This window comes from Gossypium arboreum, chromosome 4 (genome assembly GCF_025698485.1).
Source record: "Gossypium arboreum isolate Shixiya-1 chromosome 4, ASM2569848v2, whole genome shotgun sequence".
Classification (NCBI taxonomy): domain Eukaryota; kingdom Viridiplantae; phylum Streptophyta; class Magnoliopsida; order Malvales; family Malvaceae; genus Gossypium; species Gossypium arboreum.
The window spans coordinates 25,239,307-25,262,759 of record NC_069073.1 but is presented as its reverse complement, the minus strand read 5'-3'; the positions used below and the strand labels follow the sequence as shown (position 1 = coordinate 25,262,759).

The window sequence follows — 23,453 nt, the reverse complement described above, 5'->3', positions numbered from 1 at the left end:
GGCAACAGTCAATAACATATGCAGTCAGAGTCTAAGACAAGAAGCTGACAAGCTGTCCTAGAACGATTCCATACTCCTTTAAAACAATACAAAAGAAAGGGCGGATGGGAGATGAAACCCAACTTTAAGCAGATAAAGAGGTAGTAAAAAACCCTCCTCGATGTCTATCAATCACTTTTCCCCATCGACAATGTCAAAATCAAAGGCAAAGTTTGGAAAATGGATTCCTCGGGTCAACAGATGCTGAACTATATCTTCCTCTTTTGTCATACACTGACGTGGGTGGCTTCTACAATAGTGGTAGCATCATGAGGCCTTTGCAAGACATAACCTCCAACATTTGAACTGACCTCACTCCCTCGCTGGCCACGACCAACACAACCATCACCCTTTTTACTGTAACCCATTCTAACCCTAACCATGACTCACAGTCATACTAAAATAAAGAAAGAATAAATGAAGAATAGATGATTTACCTCTTGACCATTGATGATTTTAAAAGTGAACCAACAAAAGAGTCAACCAAATGCAAGCAAAGTAAGAAAATAGGGTTTCAAAAAATTTAAAATAAATAAAAAATTTGGGGGACAATTAATCTTTTTCATGACGGTTCCTCTCCTTTAAACTATTAGATGGACAAAAACATATCCAACAAGTTTCAAAATCAAACTACCGTCCAGACCCACCATCACGCGTTCAACACGTGTGAATGTCATAAAAGGGTCACTTTATAACCCTTCATCGACCAGCCGGGGGGAAAGATTATTACCACTATGTATCTTGCGATCCAGTCCAAATGGCAACCCAACTTGGAAACCCGTATAGTTCGCTTCCTCATGCATCCACGGCTCGCCATCCCCTATCCACTTGATGGCCATGACTCGCCTCATGATTCACCTCTCCCCCCCACAAGTCCACAACTCCCCTTATAATTTACCTCTTCAAGCGTTCACGGCTCGCCATCCCCCTGTCTGCCTAATGGCCACAACTCGACATCTCCTTATTTGCACCACTCCGCTCCTCGCTCGCTACTCCGCTCCTAGCTCGCCACTTTCCCCAACTCGTCATTTCGCCATGTGGCTGATCCGCAATTCGCCACTCTCCAACTTCATCTCTTGGCTTGTTGTTGCACAGCTTGCCTACTCGTGAGGAAACCCTTTTAGAGACAGTTCTAAGGTACATGTCAAACCTAGAGGGGATAACGTGTCATTATGCATGGCATCTAGTTATCCCCTAGCACGTCTGATCAGGGAACCGTGCCTTATAAATATGAAGATAGCTTCCATGAGAAGGGGATTAGAGAAAAAAAGCCTTCAATAGTATTCATCAAAAGTTATTTAGTATAAGTCTAATTTAAAATAATTTCTAATAATTTATTTTTAATATAAATAGTCTTAATTATATTCAATATAAATATAATTTCAATATTCTTTAATTATAATTTAAGAAAAATATAGTTTTAATTTATATTTTATTATTTAATTTACATACATTTTAAATAATTTTTAGTAATTATAATTTGTTATAATTTCTTAATTTAATGTATTCTTCGGTCTAGTTTTACCACATCTCCAAACAAAGTCCCTTAATGACCAAAAAAAAAAAAAAAAGGCCTTTACCACTAATTTTAATCTTTTTTCTTCGGATTATCCAAACTCACCGCTACAATCTTACCACTATCACCGCTCCAAACAGACCGGCCCCTTTATTTTGGATACCGGTGGCAGGTGAAAGTGGCGATTTGCGGGATTTGCGAAAGCAAAATCATGAATCTTTATTCTTAATTGAATCAAGAGATTCCAACTTGAAATTTAAGAAATGGAAAAGTGGTCAAAATGGGTCGTTTTCTTGTTTTTTTGCTTATCAGTTTGTATCCGAATCCCATATGTTTCTTCGTCTACTGCCCCTCTTCAAGGAAATCAGGTATATCAGAGATTTTCTTCAATCTTGGTCCTTTTATTCATCAAATTTATTTCTTCCAAAGAAAATCCAGATTGCAAATGATGAAAATTGTATGGTCAACCCACTGAATATTGAGTTTTCTGAGGATTTCTTGATTTGGATAATCTCAAGTTTGTCTTTCATTTTAGTCTCCCTAAAAAGATTGTCTTTATTATTATTCTTTTTTTTTTTGGGGGGGGGGGGGTGGTGGTGGCGGGGGGACTGCACTTGTTACTCTTAATCATTTTTTCTTGCTGTCCGAGTGTATCTGTTGTATGGTGTTTTGCCATCATTAAGATTCAATTTGAAGTCTTTGAGTTTATTGTTTGTCCAGGGTAACAAAAAATCTTCAGCTGCAAGGTAACTCTATGTGCTTTGATCTTGGTTACATGGATTTTAGGTGTATTTTGTTCCTTTGTTTCTTCAATTATGACTAACCTATCAACTAAGATGACCTGCTAATGTAGCAATTCTTTTGCCCAATATGACATGTCTAGGTTTACTAATGTCAGACTTGGTTTTCTATTGATTTTAGGAGATATTGTTATAATGTTTTCTTCATTTTCCCCCTTTTTAGAACCTTTAAGCTAGAGGAGGATGTTCATGTAGTACGTTGTTCAAGAGAAAGGAGTAGAGCAGCATGGAAAGTAATTGAAGAGGTATTCATGCAGCTGAAGTTTCAACTTTTAAGATGCTATCCTCTCAAATATTTTGCTTTTAATTGTCACTGAAGTTAGTAACCTTTCATGTTTTAATGCAGTATCTAATGCCGTTTGTGGAGCAAGAGCGATACAAGATTTCAAGTGGATGTAGGCTTCACCCTGACAATGATTTGTATAGAGATCAGGAACAGCACAAGCATCATCTAGATATAAACGAATGGCGATGTGGGTACTGTAGAAAGAACTTCTATGAAGAGAAGTACCTGGATAAGCATTTTGACAACAGACATTTTGATTTGCTGAATACGGTATGTGGACTATTATAGGATAGATTAACATCCATTACCTTGTTCAAGTTTTAACAAAAGTAACCCCTTGAATAATGGTATGCTTGTGCTGAATTCAGAGTCATAGTAGGTGTCTGGCTGACCTGTGTGGTGCATTGCATTGTGACCTTGTCATGGATTCTTCACTCCGCAAGACTAAGTGCAATCCTGCTGCTGCTGCAAGGAATAAACATCTTTGTGAGGTACCTTCTAAATGATTTATTAGGCTAATTATATACTTTGGCATTCTTTATGTCATTTTTTGGGACTTCTCTGCAGAGTCTTGCTGATAGTTGTTTTCCGGTTAGCAAAGGTCCTGTATCAGGCCGTCTTCATGGTATTTAGTTTTTCTCACCATAACTGCTATTTGTTTTCTGCATTTACATCTTTTCAAGCCCTTAACTATTGCTTTCTGATATTGCTGAATCAATAGAATTCTTCTTGCGGCAATTCTGTGATGCCCACACTTGCAGCGGTGGTCCAAAACCTTTTCCTAAAGGACAAAAGGTAGAATTCTCTGTAACTTAAATATCTCATTACTAACCATGAGATGTGGTGCGGTGGTTGCTCACCTCATCCCTTAACCATAAGGTTGGAGGTTCGATCCTCACCAATGGGAATGGAGCCACATCTCACGGCCAGCTATTTATCTCCTCAAAGAGCACCCATGGCAAGGGGATTAGTCATTGTTACTAGTGGTGGATACCTTGGTTTCGACCAAAAGGAATATCTTATTCCTTACACATGATGCTCATACACACAATAATGAACAATCAACCTTAAAGTCCAACTCTGCTTTTATATAAATGCTTATATAGCATTTATAAACCTATACTTAATTTAAGTGTTTTACTAAGTTGATGTCGGTTATGATATTACTACAATACCCTCTTATATACAAATTTATTTTTTATGAGGGTGTTTTTGTCTTTACATAATAAATCAATAAAATTTGGTCATAATGGGTTTTAAACCCAGAACATCATGGATGATAAACAATTAACTTACCATTGTAACCAAAACATCAATTGATTTTTATATTAATTTTTAATAAATATATTTGTTATAAAATTTCTTTTCACCCACATCGTAGGTTTGCCATAAATCTAGTGCCTTTAATTGTCTTTTTTTCTTGCTTTTTGAATAGAAAAAGCTTACCTCATTCTTTAAATGTATATATTGTTATGGATCATCCAATTTGATATATGCAGAACCGAACAAGTATGCTTTACATTTCTCTATCCGTTTTGACTTTGATGCTGCTGCCTCTTTTCTACTTCTTCATTTACTTGTACCAAAGGTAAGCCTTTTGAACACTTCTTTTACTGGTGTCCTCTTCTGGAGCTTTGGAGGCCATAATAGCTTGCGAAATTCTTGTTGCAGGGGAATTAAAAGTGGGTCACAAGAGCTAAAACGAATCTCACTAAGTGGTCGTAAGAAAAAATCGTTTTAAACATACAAGGCTTCTATATCATCAATCATTATAAGGGTTTTAGCTGTTTTATGCTCTCTAAACTGCAACACAAAGGTTTCTCCATTTGTTCACTTGACCAAGTTTTATTTGAACAGTGCTGCATAGCTTACATCTGTTTCCATCTCTCGTATACATGTGTTGTGCATGTATGTCATGTTTCGTTTTCTTTTCTTTTCGATACTTATCATGCAAGGATAGATGCAATATAAACTAAACTACAGAATCTATAGGATAAAACTCTCCTATTTTGTTGGGCATAAGAAGGGTTTTGGTTGTTTCCTCCTAAGGCCATGACCATATAAAAGCAAGTATACATGGATATATGTACGTATGTATGCGTCTCCCTTCCTTTACATGTGAAACAAGGAAGTGACAAAGCGCTGACCCGGCAACTTCTGATTAGCTCCATATATTCATCAGTAAAGAATTTGTTATATATATATATATATATATATATATATATTTACGTGTGTGTGATGGATGTGTTTGTAATATTATTTGTAGTGAAAACTGAAATTATATCATGTTCGAAACATACAAGTTAGCCCATCAAGCTACAAAACTCCCCCGTGACCTAAATTCCCCCCCCCCCTTCCCCCCACTTTCTCTCTCGCTCTCTCTCTCTCTCGCACAATGAGTGTGGTGGTGGTCTACAATTTGCACAACTCATTCCTGACTAAAACATTTTGGTACATTTCGTACAGAGAGTGCTGCTAATAAGTTAAAATGCTCGTGAACTATATTACTTTGATTTGATTATATATATAAACATTTGTTGGACAAGTCATTTTAAATAACTGAAGTGCTTCTCTAATCGGTGTATGGACTTTTGCGGTTAGACTGTTATCAATATTTTAAAGGATGTAAGTATGCAAGTAGATGTTGGGATTCAAGCATGTAATTTGTTAAGAATGGCTCTATGAATGAATTTTAATAAAGTTTCGGATTCAAATTTTATTATTTTCCATAAAAGTTAAGTTCCTTTTAAAAATAGAAAATATTGAAGAAAACTTAAATAACTTTTAAATTATGTGAAAATTTAAAAACAATAACAAGTTTTTGTGACATTGCTTTCTAAAAAGTGTTTTGAGGTCTTAAACAAATCGTATTTTTTAAGTATTCAATGCATAAGTATTCTAAGTATTTTTAAAAAAATTTAGTCAAATGATTTGTTTAACACTTATTTATAATCTATCCAATGTATCTTATGTAATATTTAAATTACATATATAATTATTTTCATATTAAAATTTATTTCAAATATATAACAATATATATTTATATTTATAATGATTATATTTTAATATTTAAAATATAGTTTATATATTCAAATTAAATTTTACAAATAATTAATATTAATTACTTAAAAATATTCAAAATATTTCATATATCAAAATATTGATGAGTTGCAATTAATCATTTTTTACTTTCTTATTGAAATATCATAATATTAATGAATTTGAGTATTATTTAAATATATAATTTTATTTTACAATATTATGATTAAAATAGACATTATTTTTCTAAAAGATACTTTTTGACAATAGTATTAAATATTTAAATTTTTAACCAAAATTTTCATATACAAAATAAATAAAATTTAAAATTTAAAAACACTTTTCAAATAGTAATGCTCAACTAGTCCTGAAAATGCTTCGCAAAGTGAAAAATGATTAAAGCAAATGTTGTAAACTTTTTTGGTACTTTTTATGTTTGTTTTATTGCTTATGTTTGAAGTTCGTAGTTGCTCCTTTCAACAGTGTAGTCTTTAAAGTTCAAACTTTGCTCTCCCATTTAAAGGATTTTGATGAAAACAATGGCTGAAATCTATATAAATATAAAAATATTTTTAATAGTTTTTCAAATAATAAATTTGGTATTCGATTCGAATCCATATAAATGTATTTTTTATTTTATTTCTCAATTTTTAATTTTAAAATTAAAAAATGAAGTCTACTTTTAAAAATAAAATAGAAAATATTTTTAAAAATAAAATAGAGTACGGTTTCGTTTATCAAAATAGCATAATTTTGCCATTCTCTCTTTTTGTTATGATTTTTACCCACTCTGCTTTGATGCCTCGCTAGTATAATATTAGAATCGTTCCAACTTATCCTTGTAAGTTTCGTGTTTCAATATTATTTGAATTAGATCAGATCGACCGGTTACCAAGAATTGATTGATACATTGATCTTGAATATAGAAATTAGACCAATATTTGTACAAATTGTTTGAAATTGATAAAAAATAAAAATAAGAAAATATATAGTTAAATTAATTTTATAAATTTTAAAATATTTTGTAATTTTTTATAAAATCTCTAATTAATTATTTAATTTTGAATTATTAAAACATATCTCTCGGTGAAAAAGACATTTGAAAAGAAACATCAAATGTTGTCATATTAGCTAGAATTTTCTTTTAATTTTAGAAAATTTTGACAAAACAAATTTGTAACATCCAAAAGATGGACAAAGAAACACTAAAAATAGAGAAGAAAACAATATGGAAAAAATATAATATTAAATTATTATTGTAAAAGAAAAAGGACAAATAATTATAGCTGTCAAAGTGCAAGGCTAATTTGTTTGCATGAATAGCTAGCTGCTCTTTTATAACAGCGAAGCATTTTGTAAGCATTATTATATATTCAAAATTCTAAAGAGTGAAAGAGTGATGAAAACGACCCTAATATTCTACATAAATAGAAAATTAATAAAATGCTAAGAATGTTGCTTCCTGAAAATGACTACATCATAAATGTATTAATTGACGATAATCACAATCTTTTAAAATAAATTTAAAAACTTTGATCTTATCTTTATTATTTAACTACATCAATTTCTCTTAAATATATGTATAACAAAATCATTTATTATTTAACTTTATAGGTTTACAAACTTTGTTTTCCATGGTTGCATTTGCATGTGAATATGTACTTTCCCGAAGTGAAAACTCACGTGAGTTATTGCTATACCTAGTCACAAGAATCCCTATATTACGTCTCTGCAAAAGGATATCATTTTATATATACAATGAAGGGGGGGGGGGGAATATATATATATATATATAATTAAACCTTGTAATTGAGCTTCTTTCCAAGCTTTGATGAAGTTATAAATTGTCTTTGCTAAGGGGGTTTTCAAGCATATACAATGTAGAGGACATTAATGACTTCGATTCTACTTCACACTGGATGATACCTATTTTATCGTATTATGAACGGAAAAAGTAATACATACTTGTATCTTACATTCATTTCGAATATGTATGTAACCTAAGATGCATGCACTACTACTCCCATACTTTATGAATCATGTGAAAAGCAACAATCAAATCCAAAACAGAATCTTCTCCATCTCCAACATTTTAGCAACTAAACACCCCTCCATCAGTCAAACCATGTTTGAAATCGAACAAGGGCTTTACCATTTTAAGAAAATAATATATATAATTATATATGTGTGAGTCAAGAATTAAGAGAAACCCAAGCTTTTTCATCAAGTAATTTCAATTCTCCATTTCCCACGGACTTGATATATAATATGTAGAAAGTTAAAAAAGAAAATGTAGAATATTCTAAAACTGATATATATATATATATATATATATATATATAAGGAAGATTTGATGGAGGAGGGCAAGAGACAAGGTTGGGTGAGGGTATAAATATGGAGAATATTGTTTTGTTGTAAAGATAATGAAGGGTGCACACATGTGAATAGGCGGGTACATGCATGATTTGTCCCTGCATGCTCTGGAGTGGAGCCAATCCTGGATCCTGCAAGGACCCAACCCTCCACACTAGCTTAGCTACTTTCCATATGAACTAAAAACTAACAAATATCCCTTTTTTTTCAATATTTTTCATCTTCGTTTTACAATCCATATTTTAAATTCTAAATTATCCCTTTTAATAATATTATTTTTGAAATTTAAATATGTATTCCTTTTTAGAAGTCTCATTTTAACAGTCATGATTGAGTGGAAAAAAAATGGTGGCTAGTGTTGAATCAGAAAATGAGTTGTTCTCATTTACGCCAAAAAAGGAAAAAAAATAATCCTGGATGTCTAAACCATGCACTGTTTGTGAACAATTAGAGCATAGTTGAAAGTATACATACATGAATTTTGATATAAAAATCATTGAGAAAATTAAGAAAAGATTTTGCATGCCATCATGAAGGAGAAGTAAACTAGGGTAGAGAAAGGCACGTGTGGGATAGAGAGAAAAAGAGGTGACGGCTAGCTGGTGAATGGTACATGTAACGTGTTTTAATTAATTAATTTTCTCATTGTGTTGTATAAATTGTGTGGCATTTTAAAATTTATGGTGTGGAGAGAATAGATAGTGAAGTCTAAAAATAGCCCGTGAGGAGTGTTTTGGAGGCATTCTATGTATCACAAAGCCAAAATTATAACATATCCTTATATTTTGTTGCTTCTCCTTCACTTCTTTCGATGCTTATTTTTTTTTTCTCTCCTCCATCACGAGCTCATGATTCCCCTTCTTACTATTTCTCTTTTCCCCAAATACCCTTTCTTTTTCCTCCTTTAGAAACTGTAATTATAATATTAATCCAATGTATATACTAAACGCAAATTCTTCAAAATAAGGTTTAATAAGTTTGGGCAGCACATGTTATTTTAACAAACCATGCATGCATATATTGTAACTTTTTAAGTTTTATGAAATGTAAATCCAAGTGACCACTGTGTTCCCACAAAAATTCTTGGTGATAGGATTATCACATAAAATGCAATAATATTATTGCAAAATATATAATTAAAAAAAAGGGCAATCTGGTAAGCCAATATAATCTATATATTATATATATATTGCGGGTGAGAAGAAACTGAGGCATTCATGTGGAAAGCAAGCAAACAGTAGGATCCTATAGATTTGAGAACTCATCATCCCCTTTCTCTTTAACACCTTCAAAGCATTGAGAGCTTAGAGTTCAATGGTTTCTAGGGAGCACAAGAGAGCCGGACTGCACGAGAAACTACAACTTCTTCGTTCCATTACTAACTCTCATGCTGTAAAATTCCTTACATATCTTATTTTCCCTATTACCTTTCTTTTTATTATTCTACATATCGATCTTTGTTTCATCTTTAATTCTGTAGGAATATAAATATATATATATGTATAACTACTGTTAATTAGTTTTAATAATTCTTTGTGTTAATTAAACTTATGGGGTTTATTATTTAAACAATTATTTATTTCTGTGTTGCCTTATCATAATCTATGTTGCTTGAATTTTCATGGTTGAAATCACTGAAACTTACTTGTATATATGTATGGCAGATGAACAAAGCATCAATTATAGTAGATGCATCAAAGTACATCGAAGAGCTAAAACAAAAAGTAGAAAGACTGAATCAAGATATAACAGCTGCACAAACTTCAAATAATCGAAATCCTTTGCCTATGGTAAATTTTTTTTTTAATTTAGTCACTGAATCATTTTTATACTGTATTTCCATTTTGTGCTTGAAGTTAACACTGTACCTTGTTTTTTTTTTTCTCTCTTTTTCAGCATAGTAAAAACCTATTAGTACATGCAGTAATTAATGTATCAATCTTCAGTTTAATTGTTCCATTTTCGTATGTATTTTGTTACAGCAGGTTACAGTGGAAACCCTAGAGAAGGGTTTTCTGATAAATATATTTTCAGAAAAGAGCTGCCCAGGTCTGCTTGTTTCTGTACTGGAAGCTTTTCAAGACCTGGGTCTTAATGTTCTGGAAGCTAGGGTTTCTTGCACCGACAGTTTTCGATTTCAAGCTGTTGGGGGTGAAGTAAGCAAGCATCTGAACCCATTTATGTATAACATAATTTTGTAATGGAAAAATACGATTTACATAAATGATTATATTTTGTTTGATTGCAGAATGAAGAACAAAGTGAATATATTGATGCACAAGTGGTGAAACAAGCAGTGTTGCAAGCTATTAAGAACTGGAGTGAAAGTAGTGATGAACAGGAGTAATTAGAATGGATATTTTTGTTGTTGTTATATATCCATTAACACTTTGTTACTTGCATGCATATTTTTCTTTCAAAATGTAGGGTTTTAATCGGCAATAATGTTGTTTAATCAAAAAGTTGAGGTTAATTTCCATTCCTTGAACAACATTCATGATCATATATTAAAAAGAAGAAAAAGAAAAAGGCTAAGATGAGTAAAATCCTCACATGGTGCATGGAGACTGTAGTTGCCATGCATGCATGTATATTAATTGCAACTTTGCTCAGTTTCTTTTACCGAGAAAATAAAATAAAATAAAATAAAGAACACATAAATTTTTACGTGAAAACCCTTTCGAGAAAAAATTACGGGCAGAGGAGAAGAAAATTCACTATGTCGAATTCGAACGATTACAATAGGAATAGACTATGTCTATTTATAGGCTTATAAAACTATATTCTAGTAAGACTGAAACACCTTATTCTAATCAATATAAAATATATGGAGTTTAATAAGGCTTAAAAAACATTATTCTAAAATAAAATAAAAGAAGTGTATTTCTATATGGATTTTACTTTTATTTTATTTTACCACTGTATTTTATTTAAATAAGGATTCGGGTCATTTAATTCTAACAATCTTTACCTTGACACGAGTTCTCAATGAACAAGTTCTTCATCACGAACTTTCAACGAACAAGTTCTCCACCTCTTCCATAAAACCCCTTAAGGGTTTAACTTCAACAATGGACACCAACCAAGTCTAAGCAATGCTTAAACTTGGTTATAGGAAGTGACTTAGTCAACATATCTGCAGGATTTTCATGAATACTAATTTTGCTCACAACAATATCACCACGAGCAATAATATCACGAAAAAAATGATACTGAACATCAATATGTTTTGTTCTCTCATGAAACATTTGATCTTTTGTAAGGAAGATTACATTCTGATTGTCACAAAATACAGTACAGATTTGATGGTCTTCATTGAATTCACTAAAGAGTCCCTTCAACCAGATAGCTTCTTTACAAGCCTCAGTAATTGCTATGTACTCAGCTTCAGTGGTAGACAAAGTGACTGTAGTTTGCAAAGTGGCTTTCCAACTGATTGCACAACCTCCGATTGTAAAGATATAACCTGTGAGAGATCTTCTTCTATCAAGGTCTCTAGCAAAATCAGCATCAACATACCCAATAACTCTATCTCTAGTTCTTCCAAACTGTAAACAAACATCAGTAGTACCTCGTAAGTATATTAAAATCCACTGAACTGCTTTCTAGTGTTCTTTACCGGGATTCGCTATGTATATGCTAACTGTACTGACTGCATATGATAAATCTAGACGTGAACAAACCGTAGCATACATGAGAGATCCCACTGCACTAAAGTATGGAACATGTGACATGTACTCAATCTCATCATGTGATTGTGGAGACAAAGCCGATGAAAGTTTAAAATGGGCTGCTAAAGGAGTACTAACAAGCTAAGCACTCTGCATATTGAACCTGCAAAGAACTTTCTCAGTGTACCCCTTCTGACTTAGGTACAATTTACTTGCTTTTCTATCTCTGAGAATCTCTATACCAAGTATCTTCTTTAATGGTCCCAAATCTTTCATCTCAAATTCTTCACTTAGTTGGGCTTTGACCTTTCTTATCTCTCATTTATCTTTTACTACTATCAACATGTCATCAACATAAAGAAGTATATACGCAAAAAAACCATCACTGTTTTTCTTAAAGTAAACACAATTGTCAAAACTACTTCTTTTGAAACATGATAAGTCATAAAGGAATCAAACCTCTTGTACCACTATCTTGGTGACTGTTTCAAACTGTAAAAGGACTTTTTCAGCAAGCAAACATAGTCCTCTTTTTCCGAGACTGTAAAACCCTCTGGTTGTTACATGTAAATATCTTCCTCAAGTTCTCCATGCAAAAATGCCATTTTTACATCTAACTGCTTAAGCTCCAAATCATGCATTGCCACAATACCAAGCAAAGCTCGAATTGAACTATGCTTAACAACTAGGGAGAACACATCTGTGAAGTCCACTCTTGGAATTTGACTGTAACCCTTTACAACAAGCCTTGCTCTATATCTGGGTTCTTCAACTCCTAGAGTCCTTTCTTTCTTTTTTAACACCCATTTACAATGAACAACCTTTTTACCTTTAGCAAGTTTCACAAGATCCCATGTTCTATTTTTGTGGAGTGATTTCATCTCCTCTTGCATAGCAAACATCCACTTTTCTAAGTCTTCACAGCTAATCGCCTCAGAATAATTAGATGGCTCTTGATTCGTATCTATATCTTCAGCCACATTTAAAGCATAAGCAACGAGATCAGCCTCAGTATACTTGTTTGGAGGTTTAATTTCTCTTCTAGTTCTATTTTTGACGATAATATATTGCGGTGAAAAAGCAACTCTATTCTTAATTTTTGTATTGGCTTGAGGAGTCGACTCTGTATTAATCTAATGCTCCACATGCTTTTGATTTTCTTTATTGGAAGAGTCTTTAAGAGATAAGTTAGGCAGCATAGCATTTTCATCAAAAACAACATCTCTGCTAATCATAACTTTTCTATTTTCAAGACACCATAACTTATACCCTTTTACACTAGCTTTGTAACGCCCCAATTTTCGGGAATCCTGTGAATGTTGGCATAGGTTTAATTATGTTAGTGGGCCTCTAGAAAGCCCAAGCTTAAGATAGAACCCGGCAATTTTAGTTAATTTTTGTTCCATAAGAAAAAGGGGGTGAAATTATGAAATAGGACCTATGTGAAAATGTTTGAAAATGCTATAGGCTAAATTGAAGTGGCCAAATAAATAGGAGTGCAAAATAGGAGGATTTGCATGACAAACCTCCCATTTTACATGAAGTGGCCAGCCATCATGTTGTTGTAGACAAAATGTACACTTGATATCCATAATTTATGGTACAAATTGATACAAATTGATAATAGGTTAGGTAAATGTTTCATGATAATGGGTTAGGTAAATGTTTCATGATAATGGGTTAGGTAAATGTTTCATGATAAAAATTTCATGTCTTTTGTATTAAAGAATTAAATGGATGAAATATGAAGTTTTATTAAAATAAAAAGGGATAAAAAGAACAAAGTTTTGTCCATCTTTGTTCATCATAGCTGAAAGTTAGAGAAGAGAAAGGAGAGGAGAAAGCTCTTGAGTATTCGGTCATTAGGAGGAGGAAAATTGAAGGTAAGTTCTTGGTACCTTGCTTCTATTTTGAGGTTCATGAGTTCTTCTTGATTCTAACTTAACTCTTGAAGTATATTTTGATTTTTAGTTGTGTTGTGAGCATTTAGTCATGAATTAAAATAAAGGAAATGGTTGTTGTTTCATGTTCTTTTGATGAAAAATGGAAGATAGGTGAAGTTGAGCCAAACAAATGAGCATGCATGTGCCTTAGATGCTAAAAGGAAAAATCGGCTAACATGTTGTGCTTTAAAATGATGAAATGGAGATTATACTTAAGTAAAATCATAGATATGTGATGATTGATTGGTGATATACATGTTTAAATAACATGCATGCAAGGTATGTGTGAAAGAGTGATTTGGTAATAAATCTGCTTGGGACAGCAGCAGTAACATGACTTTGAAAAATCACCATAAATTGTGGGAGAAGAATTAGAAGCTGAATAAATTATGCAATTAAAGCTTATTGAGTCTAGTTTCTAATGAAATAAACAAGAACATATTTTGAATTCTGTACAATGAGAAATTTGATTCGTAATGAAGGGTGGTCAGATTAGTCAAACAGTGAAACATGGGAAACTTTGAGAAAAATCTGGTATTGATTGGCTAAACCAAAAATTCTGAAAATTTTATGGATAGAAGATATATGAGTCTATTTTCAAGGAAAATTAACGACACTTGATTTGGAGTTTCTTAGCTCCAGTTATAAATGATTTAGTGACTGTTTCTCAGGAAGACAGCTTGCAGTGAAATTATGATTATGTGGTAAACATTGACAAAAATTTGTTAATGAGTTGCTTATTGTTTTCTTATAAGCTTACTATGATCTGTAGGTGTGGTTGGCCGAATATTGTAAGGGGTTAATACGTAGTTTGTATTTGAATAGTTAGATTAACGTGTTAGTAATCCAATTGTAGGCGGTTCATGTGTGGATCTCACAAGATATCGTCGCAAAGCAGTGTGTAACTAACACCCTCTTTCTTAGTCTGGATCGGCAAAAGTCGAAAAGTCGAAATGCCGAAAATCGGTATTTTGTAGATTTGCGAGTGTCACGAATGCTCGTGAGGTAAATCGATTAATGTTTTTGGTAAACTGTAAAATTTGGACTGCAAAGTGCATGATTTACGTGCCTCGATATTTTTGGGCTTAATGGGCCAAAATTGGAATGATGGGCCAACGCCCAATTCGTAAGAACTCTCGATGCGTGATTCTCATTAGTACGTGAAAAGTAGGAATATGTATGAAAACCCTAAAATAGATAAATTATGAAATACCTTTAAAAGTGGAAAATTTACGCTTTACCCCTAGTAGATGAATTACCAAATACCCCTAGGGTTAAATTGACCTAAATGCATGTTTGATTGTTGTTATTTACTGCATGCCATGTTATTATCGATGCATGGACTGGGATATTGACGGAGGAAGTACTGAAAGTGGCTTGTCCACGTCTTGGAGGCTTTGCCTCAATTCTATCGATAATCGAGCAGCAAAGTGCAAAATCTGTGGAGTGTTAATTTGGGTGGGTTGAGCTATTCCCCACATGGAGTGTATGGCTGGTACGGGTGGAGTGTAGTGGTTGGTGGGTTGAGTAGTCTCCCAAATGGGCTTGCATATGTTCTTGATGTTGCATGTATTTTGAAATGGGCCTATGGGCCATATCATTATCTGAATAATGGGCTAAGGCCCGGTTATTGTAATCTGAAAAGGGCTCTAGCCAGTACCACTTATTACCCAAATGGGCTTGCATATGTTATTGATGTTGCATGTATTTTGAAATGGGCCTATGGGCCATCATTTATCTGAATAAGGGCTAAGGCCCGGTTTATTGTAATCTGAAAGGGCTCTAGCCCAGTACCATTATTACTGAATGGGCTTAGGCCCAATAGGCTTGAGTGACTTGGGCTTTGAATGGGTTTTCCTTACACATCGAGTTTCCTCAAACTCACCCCTTTTATTTTCATCCACGCAGAAATCCCCAACCATAGTGGGCTTGGAGTCGTGAGGGAATTGGAGTGGCCACCCGCTCGAAAGTTTGATTTTCTTCGGTGAACTGGACATCCTTTTATTTACGTTTGAAGTTTTTGGGCTTTTAAATGTAATAAGGCCGCTTAATTATTTTTGATGGTTTTAATATGTATTACTAAGATAGGTAATACTTATTTTAACTGTTGAAATTGGATAGCTTTAGGGCGCGTTTTCAAAAAAACAACAATTGATTTCAAAATAACACGACAACAAGCAAAGCTTCCGCAATGAAAGTATTTTCCAAAATTAATCACTTTTCCTAAAAATGACTTAATCAAATTAGTTTCCTAGAAATATCCATGACGTTAAGGTGTGGCAATGGTGGTATGCATGTCTAGGATTGGATCCGAAAGGAGATTGGTACTTAAGCAGTCCGATGGACTCACCACCTCTTTTCCGGTTTCCTACCTGGTGCACAGCTTCCATTCACTTTAATCCTTAATGAATTAATCTTTTGAACATCAAGTATGATTTTCTGGACTTAGAATGGAAATTTTTTTTTAACGTTTTTGATGTGGCATGCCGGATCCGGCCATAACTTCTGGGCCGGGTTTGGGGTGCTACAAGCTTTATAACCAAGAAAAACACATTTAATGGATCTCGGTTCCAATTTTCCATTATCAACATGAGCATACGCAAGACACCCAAAAATCTTTAAATCAAAATAATTTGCAGGATTACCAGGCCATACCTCTTGCGGAGTCTTTTTTTCAATGGAAACGGATGGGGATCGGTTGATCAAAAAACATGTAGTGGAGGTTGCTTCGGCCTAAAACGACTTTGGTAAGTTGGCATTTGACAACATACATCAAACTTTCTCCATGATCATTCTATTCATTCGTTCTATAACACCATTTTGCTGCGGAGTATGGCGAACTGTCAAGTGTCTCACGATCCCTTCTGACTTGCACAATCTATTAAACTCATCAGAACAGAACTCTAAGCCAATGTCTGTGCGGAGGTATTTTGTTTATTTTCCCGTCTGTTTTTCAATCATAATTTTCCAAGACTTAAATGCGGAAAACACATCACTTTTCTGCTTCAAGAAGAACGCCCAAACTTTTCTAGAAAAATCATCAATAAAGGTTAGCATATAATTAGCTTCATCTCTCAAAGGCACTTTGGATGGCCCCCACAGATTAGAATGAATATACTCCAACGTTCCCTTCGTGTTATGGATTCCTCTGGTGAATTGAACTCTCTTTTGTTTCCCAAAAACACAGTGCTCACACAAATTTAGTTTGCAAATTCCTTGCCCATCAAGAAGTCCTCTTTTGCTCAATTCTGCCATGCCATTTTCACTTATATGCCCTAGCCGTATATGCCAAAGTTTAGTAATATCATCATCTGACAAGGAAGAGGAAGCGACAACTGCATCACTAGTAACAGTAGAACCCTGCAAAACATATAACTTGACAGTCTTTCTCTATCTTTTCATCACAACAAGGGAACCTTTGGAAATCTTTAAAATCCCACTTTCAGCTGTGTATCTGTACCCTTTTGAATCAAGAGTACTCAATGAAATTAAATTTCTTTTCAATTCTGGAACATGTTGTACGTCATTAAGTGTTCTGACAACTCCATCAAACATCTTAACTTTAATTGTTCCAACACTTGCGATTTTACACTAAGCATTATTTCCCATCAAAATAACACTTTCAGACACTATTTCCTAAGTTGTAAACCAATCCCGATTGGGACTCATATGGAAGGTGTAGCCTGAATCAAGTATCCACTCATCGCTTACTTTAGAATTGTTGACTGAAGCGACTAGAAGTTCACCATCGTTGTAGTCTTCTACAACATTAGCTTCACCGAAATTTTCTGGTTGTTTTCTCTTTTGATTCGCGGCCTCCCTTTTAATCTTGTTCTGTAGCTTATAACACTTAGATTTAATGTGTCTTTTCTTCTTGCAGAAGTTACAAGTTTTACCTCTGTTTGAAGACTTTGATCTACCCTTAGATTTACCGCGAGGATTCCGTTCCTGTGTCCTTCCACGATTATCATCAGCATTCCAATCTTGTCTCTCACGAACAATGAGACCCTCTTCCTGAGAGTTAGGTTTAACTACAAGATGCTTCATCTTATCATATGAGGTCAAAGAATCATAAACCTCATCAACTGTAAGAGACTCGCGGCTATATAAAATCGTGTCTCTAAAGGTTGAATAAGACGGGGGCAACGAACAAAGTAGAATCAACTCTAGATCTTCCTTATCATACTGAACCTCTATGGCCTCCAAGTTTGAGAGAATTTCTTTAAACACTGTTAAGTGTTCGTGTACAAACACACCTTCCTCCAAACGATGAGCATAAAGACGCTGCTTCATATGCAACTTGCTTGTTAGAGTTTTCGACATACATATTTGTTCTAGTCTCTTCCATAATGCAGCGGCGGTCTTCTATTTCATCACATCCTGTAAAATTTCGTTGGACAAATGCAGATGTAATTACGTTAACGCCTTTCGATCCTTACGGTTCTTTTCTTCATCTGTTAATGTCAAAGGCATCTTATTTATCCCTAGCAGGGCATCCTCCAAATCCATCTGCGCAAGAATTACTTGCATCTTAGTCTGCCACAACGCAAATCTGGTGTTACGATCCAACAGCGGAATTTCATACTTCAAAGACGCCATTACCGTGATCGAGATGAACAATCCGGAAGCTCTGATACTAATTTGTGAAAAAATAAAATAAAATAAAATAAAATAAAATAAAGATAAAGATAAAGATAAAATAAAATAAGGAGCACACAAATATACGTGAAAACCCTTTCGGGAAAAAATCACGGGCAGATGAGAAGAAAATTCACTATGTCGAATTCGAATGATTACAAGAGGAATAGACTACGTCTATTTATAGGCTTGTAAAGCCATATTTTAGTAAGACTGAAACATCTTATTCTAATCAATATAAAATATATGGAGTTTAATAAAGTTTAAAAACCTTATTCTAAAATAAAATAAAAGAGGTGTAGTTCTATATGGATTTTACTTTTATTTTATTTTATCACCGTATTTTATTTAAATAAAATTGGTCATTTAATTCTAATATTTTGCAACTTATATATTAATCTACAACTATATATATAATTATGTTTTATTTTCCTTAAAATACTTAATTAGTTAACAAGACGAAATTCATTCACTCCATCATCTTTAACAAATAGTTAAAAATATATTTATACTCACATCCCTCTAAGTTACCAAAAAAAAATGATGGTGGAGAATTATTTGTTGTTCATGTAATACTTGATGACGAAGTCTGTGGAGAGACAATTCCTGGAAGCATGGAATGGAAGATGAAGTCTTTACTGTTGAAATAGGGTTAGGTAGCTAAGAGCTATAGTATAGGCACTTTCAAGTAATGACATGAATGTTTAATAAACTACAGTTAATTTTGATGTACTGAGTTTAATAATTGGAGGTGTAGGTGGATTTTGTTGCTGGAAAGCAAAACCAAACAAAACCAATGTATTGACTCCAAGGGGACCAGATGGGGGAAAACTATTATTACTTAATTATTTCGCCCACAAAACAATTCAAAATTTTTTTATATCATGAGAAATTATGTTTTTATAATGTAAGATTCCACATATTATCCTTGGTATGCTTTTTTTTTTTTTAATTTAATTTAAAAATGAGATTGCAATCTTGAATTATAAATTTTAAGTTTTAAATATTATTTTTAAAACAATTAAATTACTCATTGAATAACTCAATGTTTCGGTGTTCCCACTTTTCATATGCATTTATTATAACTAGAATGTCTCCCACAATATGAGTGAAAAACATAATATTATATATATAAATTCTATTTTAAAATAATGATATTTATTATTTAAAAGATGAATAGCTTTTAAATTTTCGAAGTTGTGTGAATATATATATTTTTGCCAATAAGTAATTTTAGAGGAAATGGAGAATTTTTTAAAAAATAAGAAATTTAAATAATATAATTACTTTTACATTTTTATTGTAATTTAATGATTTGATTTTTTATATTTTCGTCAATTATATTTTTATTATTTGACTCATAACATTAACTCAACTAATAATTTAATAAATTATAAAGAATAGTTTCGATAATTTAAGTAATGTCCATTAAACTGTCAAATATTGTAATTATAAACCTCGAGAAAGATCACTTAACTTAATATTTGTTTAAATATTTTGATAATTTAATATGAGGTAATTAAAACTAAATTTAATTTTTACCGTAGGTCAATTTTTCATCTTAAAGTATTAATATCGATTTGGATTCTAAAAAAATATCATCATAAAATTAGTCGGAAATAACACTAATTAATGAAAGGGTAAACTACATCAACAGCCACTTAATTTTGATGTAGTTGACAAAGCAGTCATTTTGTAACACCCCTAACCCAATCTGTCGCCGAACAAGGTTATAGAGCATTATCGGAGTTTACAGAACAAATACAGTTAATTTATATCATTTACTGTTCATATCCGAAACCAATCATATTTAATCGTATTGTCCCTTAATTGGACTCTTAAGACCAAAATTTACACATTAGAAACAAGTTGGGACTAAATCGGGAACTCAGAGAATTTTTTACGAAATTTCAAAATTTTTCTTAAATACAGGGGTCACACGCCCGTGTGGGTAGGCCGTGTGGCTTACACGGTCAAATGACACTCCTATATCCTAGGCCGTGTGGGCATTCGATGTAAGGCACACGGCTGTGTTCTAGCCCGTGTCCATACTCGTGTAACTCTTTGATTTGAGTCACACGACCAGCCACACACCCGTGTGCTAGACCGTGTGGACAATTAAATTTTTAAAAATTATGTGCAGGATTCACATGGCCAAGACACACGCCCAAGTGTTGGGGAATGTATTTCACACGGTTGAGACACATGCCCGTGTGACCAATTCTTAGCATTCTGTTTCTCAATTTTAAGATGCATGGGACATACGGCCAAACCACACGCCCATGCACATGGCCATGTGTCTGCCCGTATGGACAAAATAAGGCCACTTCCAAGCCTTATTTCTCACCCAAATTTTGTCTTGTACCTACATTAATACTTGCATACATATACCAATCAATTCAAGACATTAAAACCAAGCCAACATTAACATTATACATGATATATCATCACATGTATTCAAACTTACCTTTTGAAAGATATATATATATATATATATACCATAATTCAATCTAACCATACTAAGCATACACATATTAACCATATTATAGCATTAAGTATATATTCACTAAATATACCATCACTAGCCATTCCAATGGCTAGATTATAAACAACCATTTACATGCCAACATTGGCCATACATGCCATTATACTAAAATAAGTTCACTATTTATACCAAAACAAGCTGAAGGATAGTGTGATGATGCTCTGACCGATTCCAACCTTTACGAGCTTCCAAGCACTATAAAACAGAGAAAAGAAAACCAAGTAAGCTTTTCAAATGCTTAGTAAGTTAATAAGAAATTTAACCTTAGCATACATTTACATTTAAGGTAAGCATACAAAAATGCGTCAAAGTAATTTTGGTTAATAGCCTAAAATACACAACTTCATCAAACATATTAGTCATTATTCCACATAAATTTCAAGAATCAAATATGAGCTCATCCTATAGTAACTTTCATAATCATTTACTTTTCATATCATATTTCCATATAACATGTGCATTTCCATAACAAATCATATTAAGTTCATTTTAAATTTAACCATGTCAGAACTCTACCCGTTGAATTTATTTGAAATACTGATGAATACACACGTAGTACACTTGAATTGTACAAAACTATAAACCGTCAACTCATATTCAGGGGTACCGAATTAGGATCAAGAAGCACTCTCTCGAGCCATATAACATGATGCTCATGTGAGCCATGTAATAGGAAGCTTATCCGGGCTATAACAGGAAACTCATAAGAGTTTAAAACAGGAAGCTTATTGAGCTTAACAGGTAACTCTAAAGAGTTATTATCAGGCAGCTCCGGATAGCCATATAATAGGATATTCAAGCAAGCCATATCAGGAAACTCACAAAGAGCCTATATTAGGATGCTCATAAAGAGTTGCGTTTGTGTCCACAATATATGCATGATCACAACCGATCATATAACAGGACGCTCACAAAGAGCTATGGTAGTCCGCAACACATACAAGATTATTACCGATCAGGATGCTCGCAGAAACCATATAATGGAAAACTCGAGAGGGCTTATAACAGAATGATCTTTCAAGCTAAGGTGCGTCTGGAACATATGCAAGACCACAACCGATTGCGAAATCCTGTATCTAATGAATTCCATCTATTCAAACGGGACTCATACTTATCAAGCAATATCAAACATGTAATTAAGTTTATACATTAAACATTTATGCAATTCACACATATTCAACATTAAATTCCAAACATATTAATATACATAATCTAGTTACATGAACTTACCTCGATACTTGTTCGTTTTGAGAAATCTACTAATCCGACATTTTTTGTTTTCCTTGATCCAACTCAGTATTAGGTCTTTTCGGATCTATATAAATGAATTTAACGTCAATTTAATCCATTTCATACTAAATTTAATTCAATTCACATCCTAGGAAAAATTACCATTTTGCCCCTATACTTTCCATAAATGACGATTTTGTCCCTAGGCTCAGAAAATGCAATTTGTGCAATTTAATCCTCATTCCAAGCCTAAAAGATTTTTACATATAATATTTGCAGCACATATAGTTCATAAAAATCATAAATTTTCTATGAATTTTACATCTTTACAATTTAGTCCCTAAATCACAATTTCATGAAAATTCTCTTTACAAAAGTTGTTTATCTATCAACAACCTTTCAATTTCTACCACAAATTTTAGAATTTCAGCATATTCATTCATGGAAAAATTTCAATACTTTAATATCTTTACAGATTGATCCCCAAAATAGATAAATTAAGTTATTACGATCTCGAAAATATAAAAATTAGTAAAAACGGGACATGATTACTTACCTAATTAAGCTTGCTTGATTTTATTTCTCTTTTCTAGGGTTTCCATAGAATTTGGGGAAGAAGATGATATAAAATGATGATATTAGATATTTATTTTATTTATCATCTTTTATTTATTTCAATTTCCAATTTAGTCCTTTTCTTTTTTCTAATTTTCCATGGATGAATCATTAAAAATATCTTAATGGTCTAATTACCATATAAGGACCTCAAGTTTTGAATTCCATAGCTATTTGATCCTTCTAGCTACTAGAATTCAACTTTTGCATTTCATGCAATTTGGTCCTTTCTATAATTAAACACAAAATCAGTAAAATTTTCTTATTGAAATTTTCATACGTCTTTTCTGTCATGATGCAGACTATGCAAAAATTTTAAAATAATTTTTTTGACTCAAATTTGTGGTCCCAAAACCATTATTCCGATTTCACTGAAAACGGCTTGTTACACACTCAGCTTTCAATTCAACTACTCAACTTTCAAAAAATAACAAATCAGTCACTAATATTATCGAAAAGTGACAAATCAGTCACCCGTTAACATTTTCTATTATAGGCTTAACGGGACAGTTGACGTGGCTAGTTAACTAGCTGATGTGGCTAGTTAACTAACTGACGTGGCCAATTAACTTGCCACGTTGGACATAAGGAGCAGGAGGGTCTTCTTCTTCTTCTTCTTCTCCTTCTCCTTCTCCTTCTCCTTCTCCTTCTCCTTTTCTTCTTCGTCTTCTTCTTCAGTTAACCATCAAAAGCAAAATTTGCCAAACAAAACCTATGGCAATTTTAAGGTTGTTGACCCTTACCATTGCCATAGCCAT

At 33.1% G+C, this 23,453-nt stretch overlaps 2 protein-coding genes across 4 annotated transcripts; both read left to right on the top strand.

Annotated features, from left to right (window-relative positions):
- The first annotated feature begins 1,564 nt into the window (after positions 1-1,564).
- On the top strand, positions 1,565-4,943 carry LOC108457997 (uncharacterized). 2 transcript variants are annotated; one of them, XM_017757220.2, is made up of 9 exons: positions 1,572-1,923; positions 2,276-2,301; positions 2,519-2,600; positions 2,702-2,911; positions 3,010-3,132; positions 3,209-3,266; positions 3,363-3,436; positions 4,141-4,229; positions 4,313-4,943. In XM_017757220.2, exons 1-9 carry the CDS (start codon positions 1,819-1,821, stop codon positions 4,380-4,382), a joined length of 837 nt encoding a protein of 278 aa, XP_017612709.1. In that variant the 5' UTR covers positions 1,572-1,818; the 3' UTR covers positions 4,383-4,943. The 2 variants fall into 2 exon arrangements, with proteins under 2 accessions (XP_017612710.2, XP_017612709.1); XM_017757221.2 differs by lacking the exon at positions 2,276-2,301 and having other exon boundaries at positions 1,565-1,923.
- A 4,155-nt stretch (positions 4,944-9,098) lies between these two features.
- Positions 9,099-10,515, top strand: LOC108459808 (transcription factor SCREAM2-like). 2 transcript variants are annotated; one of them, XM_017759209.2, is made up of 4 exons: positions 9,099-9,445; positions 9,718-9,843; positions 10,039-10,209; positions 10,302-10,515. In XM_017759209.2, exons 1-4 carry the CDS (start codon positions 9,368-9,370, stop codon positions 10,398-10,400), a joined length of 474 nt encoding a protein of 157 aa, XP_017614698.1. In that variant the 5' UTR covers positions 9,099-9,367; the 3' UTR covers positions 10,401-10,515. The 2 variants fall into 2 exon arrangements, with proteins under 2 accessions (XP_017614698.1, XP_017614697.1); XM_017759208.2 differs by having other exon boundaries at positions 9,100-9,445; positions 10,036-10,209.
- Positions 10,516-23,453: the final 12,938 nt, after the last annotated feature.

Bases quoted from the DNA above. Each gene is read 5' to 3' on its own strand.
- LOC108457997 (XM_017757221.2), top strand. From the start codon at position 1,589: ATGACCAAAAAAAAAAAAAAAAGGCCTTTACCACTAATTTTAATCTTT. The intron at 2,912-3,009 runs GTATGTGGACTA...TGCTGAATTCAG, and splicing joins ATTTTGATTTGCTGAATACG to AGTCATAGTAGGTGTCTGGC. The intron at 4,230-4,312 runs GTAAGCCTTTTG...TTCTTGTTGCAG, and splicing joins TTCATTTACTTGTACCAAAG to GGGAATTAAAAGTGGGTCAC.
- LOC108459808 (XM_017759208.2), top strand. From the start codon at position 9,368: ATGGTTTCTAGGGAGCACAAGAGAGCCGGACTGCACGAGAAACTACAA. The intron at 9,446-9,717 runs GTAAAATTCCTT...TATGTATGGCAG, and splicing joins CCATTACTAACTCTCATGCT to ATGAACAAAGCATCAATTAT. The intron at 10,210-10,301 runs GTAAGCAAGCAT...GTTTGATTGCAG, and splicing joins TTCAAGCTGTTGGGGGTGAA to AATGAAGAACAAAGTGAATA.